The sequence below is a fragment of the Cariama cristata genome, unplaced genomic scaffold (assembly GCF_000690535.1).
Source record: "Cariama cristata isolate BGI_N322 unplaced genomic scaffold, ASM69053v1 scaffold17977, whole genome shotgun sequence".
NCBI lineage: Eukaryota > Metazoa > Chordata > Aves > Cariamiformes > Cariamidae > Cariama > Cariama cristata.
In genome coordinates this window covers 22,034-27,920 of record NW_009626288.1, presented here as the reverse complement: position 1 = coordinate 27,920, position 5,887 = coordinate 22,034, and the positions used below count along the sequence as shown (strand labels likewise).

The window sequence follows — 5,887 nt, the reverse complement described above, 5'->3', positions numbered from 1 at the left end:
TTTTAATTTTCCAACCTGTAAGTCTCTCTTTTCTCCTTTCCATCCCCTTCTGGGATTGGAATAGAAAGTTAATAGAGAGCATCTGCCAGCTGCTTTAAGTGCCGGCCCAGCCTCAAAACAGTGACAGAAATGCAGATCTTTAAGAGGGGGATTACATTCAATATTAGTATTCTGCTACAATTTGAATTAGGACATTCAGAATGCTAATTATGCTACCTGGTGATAACATAGAACAATAATCTATACTTCCACATACCACTCTGAACACTGTATTGAGATGGTTCGTTTCCCGTCTGGTTCTCTTCTATTTTCTTTTTAGCAGAATTCTGTGCCTCTTCTCGTGCACGTTTTCTTCGTAATTTTTTTTCTTGTTTCATTTTTAACTTCCTAAGACTGAAAAAAGCAATTAAGCGGTGAGCCTAACATCAGTTGAGATAAGCTGCCAAAGGAGCTAGGCACATCTCAGTTATTTTTCATGTCTTACAATAGCTATAAGCTCCATTCTACTATAAAATACTATGCTGAAAAGTACAAAAGCTAGTTTTCATTTAGAAAAGACCACAACATTTCATAAAAGTTTCGTAAAGACCAAGTATGTAAGTGTAAGAATATCCTCAAGATGCAACAGTTTTTACTCCCATTGAAGATGTCTGAATTAGGATTAACTTAAATACTATCAAGGTTTTTCCTGAATTTATAACTCAGCATTTTGAACCAAACATTAACCTTTGATTTCCTTAACTTTTCAAACTAAATTTTGTTTATCCTCTCAGCATGATTCCTCATTATTTATAACCTTACTTGACCAAAAAGTGTAAACTCAGTTATGTCAAAGGTACATGCATCAACTGAAGTAGCATCATTACACACAGTTTTTATTTACACTTTCTACACATTCACACAAAGTTGGTTAGATAGCAAATTCTGTGGAACAGTGGTGTTGAACTTATGCCACACAGCGATACCTCTCCCATCCAGCTAAAAATCTTGCCGAGTTTCTTCCCTCTAGCAAGGGGAAGGAATAGAACACCGCTTGCAATCTCAGACTGAAAAGAGAGGTGGTATTCTAATCTAGATACACATGCTGTGAAAGTCGAGTGTCATTAAAACACTCAACCCATTAAGAAGAAAAATAGACATCCATTCTTTTAGTATTTCAGTTGTTAAGTATCTTAGGACAAATGAAAGGCATGTATGGAGAGCAAAAGTAAAGAAACAGCCCTCAAGTTCTGCGCACCGCCTCCAAATCACACTGTCCCTAACAACAGGTTACTTCCCTACCCACAGACTTCACAATGAAATTAGGTTTCAGGTATAAAGACTTAAAAATGACTGCAGCAGTTTATATTCAAAAACTATTGGTTCAAATTGACGGGAAGTCAATGGTGCAATGGACAACTTATCCCTCAATACAGAGGTGTGGGAAATCAAATTTGCATGAACTCATAACCTGTATATTTGAAAACAGTTTCCTGTGACCAAACCAAAAATGTTGTTTTTAAAGAACTGTATGACCACTAGAGAGCTACCAATAATTTGTTCAGCAATACCAGTTAATGCCCTCCTGTGCTCATGTTACAAATCTGTAGCTCTGTATCTTCATTTACAAGTTAATTTAAATGCCTTTATAATTGGATCATAATGTATTTCACCAGACTTTTCAGTTTCTCAGAGGCAAAGGGGAAGAATAGCTTTCCAAAGTATTTGTGGTATTTTAGCAATTCTCAAAAAGGCACGAAAGCCAATCCTAGAGAAAACTGTTTTGTGTTCAAATTGATTCAACTTAGTTTTAAATAGCAAAAGAGCTTACCTTGAACATTTCTGTTTAATACTGGCTCTTGGTGGTTCCTTGGTTTTTGTGATTTTTTGTTCAAACTACCAAAATAAGTGACATCATATTAATTAAATTTGGGTTACAATGCGACATTACTGTACTCAAAACCCAGGAACATTTGATGCTTTGGAAAGCAGTAAAAGTAATACTATGAAAGAGATAATGCAGCCTACGTAAGCCTCATGAAGGTCTACCTAAAATTATCTTCTACTGCTGCAACTTGGTATATAGCAATACATCTTTGTCTGCAGAAAAGACAAGCTAAAAGATAACATAGTCAAGAAGAACTGGAGGCTGTTTTGCTTTACCAGTGCACAGAAAGTAAACTTTATAATTTTTTTTTTTCGCTTCTCAGATCAATACTGCTCTGGGAAGAAGTATCTACCTTCCTGTGACTCTGTACAGGGTAAGAGCACTCTTCCAACACAATTACTTCATTTAGACAGATTAGCTCTGAGTTAAATTAACAGAGTTCCTTTCATGTCGCACAAACTAAATATAAAACGAAACTCCAGTTCCCATTCATGACAATTCTGACCAATACCATAAGGTAATGCCTGCTCCACCAGAAGAACAGATAAGAAGAGAAGAGGTAATTAATATTCCTAAATAATGCTCAGATTCTGTAGTTAAGATAGCATACTACTTATGAGTTCGCAGTTACATTCTCATCTTCACTTTATCCCCTTTACCAGAGTAAATATTTTAAAGATTATTTTCTTATTTTATATAATCATATACTTACTTCACATTTTACCAGACCAGAAGAACTGAAAATGACTATTTTTGAAATAAGGCCTGTACAATCAGGAGTGAAACACAATTCTTGAAGAAAATCCTGTAGGAGAAATTGATACACACGACAAAGACACTTAAATTCATACAAAAATCTATGTTCTTATGCAGATTACAGTTTCTTAATTTGAGGTGATCAAGGTCATTAAAGCTAGCAGAGTCCCAAACTCTTACTGGATGAGGAAAGCAAGTGACAGCTGACTTGGCAAGGACCGCAAACCAAAAGGTTCCTAGATCTGTGGTATATACCTGTTATTCCCAAAGTTATAGCAAAGCCCCTCCTCCTCCAACTTCACATTCAAGAGTCAGCTTTAAGAATATTCTTTTATGAGTTCATATGCGGCCTGGATTTCCCTTCATTTTATACTGGCTGCTGATATTGTATTTTGTAAAATTCCTCTGGACATACTCAATGTCAAGCTACTGCTTCAACAGCAAGACTGTAGAAGGAATAAAATTTCCATATGGGAGAACATAAATGATGCAAGAGAAACAGGCTAAGCATACTAAGCCTTTACACAGACAGGACTTTCTTCTGCAGTCAAAGCAAGCTTTACCACCGCTTGCATGTCAGAGAATTTAGCAAGAGATTCCTCTTTCCTATCTCTTCTCCTGCCATTGTCACACAGGTGGAACATCAGGCTGTAGCATTGCACTTATCACAGACCAAAGGAATGCTAAAAAAAAAGACTAAATTGACTAAAAACCAGAAAAAAATAAAATGCTTATAGTCTGAACACAGCTCTTACCTTATCATTTTTATCACTGTAGTTTGCCATTTTCAACTTTTTCCAACAGCTGATATGAAACTCCACTCTACATTGCTGACAGCAAGTAATACGTATAAAACCCTAACATTGAGAAAAAGTATTAAACATCTTTTAAAAAAAACCCAAACAAACACAACAGAAAATAGGGCACAACTTAACAGTAGATGGGATATGATGGTATGTTCCAGATAGCTCTTTAATATGAAAGGAGGCAGAAAACATGTCAACAGGAAGTTTTATTCCCCAAACCCTTTTAAACTAAAAGTTTACCTTAAAGTCTGGGTCTGTAAAAAATATTTGGATTTTGGAGTGGCCATGGCATTGCTGGTATCGACAAATTGCATCTGCTTCTGGAGGGAACTTGCATTCCTCAATACAATTCTTTAAAGTCAACTGAGAAACACAAAATGATACCAGACAAATTGATATAATGTATTTCACATCTGGTATTGGTAACCATAGTTACTGCACATATGAGGATAATTACAAGGCTTTGAACCTACTGTGCTAATTACAAGGCTTTGAACCTACCTTGCTTTGAACCTTGGTCAAGATGACCTTGATTAACAATAAAGGATTCATGAAGGGAGTTAGGGTACGTAAGTCCTGTAAATTTATGAGAACATCCGGGACTGACTGTGTTAAGAATGAGTTATTTGACAACCTGGCAAAGTGACTATCCGATTAGCCAAACTGGTAATGAAACTAATTTTTAAGGTCTCCTGAAGTGAACTGCCTTCATTATAATACTAAAAGTCACACCCACAGGTCAAAAGGACCCTTCCCCTGAGCATGTGTAGTTATATGAATGAGTATCGAATTGTATATAAACTACTAACCAATCAGTATTCAGTAGGCATGTCTGGAAAAATACTATTCCCTGATTTTTGTATATAAAAAGAACAGTGGAACTTGGTATTGATGTTCTTGATTTGTGGAAAAGTCCACCGAGCACCCAGGCCTAAATAAACACAGTATCTCTCCTGAGCGTGTGGAATTGGTTTGTTGCATGCCAGGCACGAAGCCGCTTTCCGGACAACAAAATTGCACAGAAACCAGGAAAAGATTCAGTACCGACTTACAAACTTCTAGGGAACTCTGCAGTGAAAAAACATATCTTTTTGAACAGCAGATGACTAAAACCAAAAGAACAACTCTTTTCTGGTGAAAGCTATGGAAGATTGTCCTTTTATGACAAAACATTCAAAAGCTCGTTTGAACAGCTGTCAGCTAAGTACTCATAGCTTCCCTGCATGCAGGTTTATCTTGGAGCAACGTTTTACATGTTGACCAATTCGAAATGCATGAGAATATGGTAAGTTCTCCATTGCCAAAATGATGAGCCAGATTACTCAGAAAACGTGATGAAAATAGAGTGTCTGCTCATTTCCGCCATTTCCCAGTGGAATGCCTCACCCGGGATCTGGGTTACAGGATCAAGTACATTCCCAGGGACAGCTCAGACCTGACCTTGCGCTGGAGCTAGTGAGACCTCTCGGAATAGCGTCCGAGGTAAAGGCATTACAGTGGCTTTATGTAAAGTCAGTTCGAGTCCCACAGGGTTGGCGTTGAGTCCAGATTAATAAAAACCATCATAAGAAATAAACAGACCACCAGTTACAGGCTTTCAGATATTTGCATTACACTCGCGAGGTCTCAGACCACTGATGTATTACTGTGCCCAAACTACTGTGGTGTCAGCTGGGGGTCTATGAGAAATCTTTAGGTCAGTTTTTGTTTAGGAAACAACAGTACTGCTGCTTCTACCAGAAGCAGAACAGGTCAGTATACTATAGCCGAATTCACACACTGAATAACCTAGCAAGTTCTACTGTGTCAAATTGCCTCTGTGCAGAGGAGCTCCCACGTCTTGCCTCTCACAACACCATTTATCCAGAAACCTCTCACAACATGGTTTATCCAGAAACCCTTCACAAATAACAGTGACTTAATTATAGTTTAAAACCAATAACAATAATACTAATAATTTTTTTTTAAAAAAAAAAAACCCTGTTCAGTGTGAGAAAGCAGTTTGTAGCATCAGAACGACAAGTTAGATCTTTCAAGTCAAACGAAACTTTACCACACAACTCCCACTGCCATCAACCAAGAACTACATGGTCAAACTCTCCTATTTGGTTTTAAATATAGCACCACCATTGCAATTTTCAACTTCACATGTTTGCTAATTCAAATTTTTAACCGGACTCTCTAGCATTATGTTGTGCATAGTATTCACATCTACCTAAAGTTTGGTAACATGCAACTAAGAAGTTAATGCATGCTGAAACACTTGGAGCAGATTAGAACTGTATTATTACATAGAAACACCCAAGCATAGAGCCTGACACAGAGCCCTTGCCCTTATGCTGTAAATGGGATACTTCCCACATGTTCAAATTTGTCATTGCAAGAGTTCTGTTTTACAAAGACTAGGCCTTGGGGCTGACAACACTCTAGACAATGAGCAGCAGCACTTGCACCTGCT

General features: G+C 37.4%; 1 protein-coding gene across 1 annotated transcript in view; it reads right to left on the bottom strand.

The window, feature by feature from the left end:
* Positions 1–1,810: 1,810 nt before the first annotated feature.
* LOC104164607 (E3 ubiquitin-protein ligase TTC3-like) overlaps positions 1,811–5,887 on the bottom strand; it is a gene marked incomplete at its 3' end in the record, with an annotated part of 26,023 nt that continues 21,946 nt past the window's right edge. The window contains exons 10-13 of the mRNA XM_009703982.1: positions 3,670–3,792; positions 3,379–3,480; positions 2,580–2,672; positions 1,811–1,875 (exon numbers count right to left, since the gene is read on the bottom strand). Coding sequence (XP_009702284.1) covers positions 1,811–1,875; positions 2,580–2,672; positions 3,379–3,480; positions 3,670–3,792 — 383 coding nt within the window. The remainder of the gene's footprint in view (positions 1,876–2,579; positions 2,673–3,378; positions 3,481–3,669; positions 3,793–5,887) is intronic.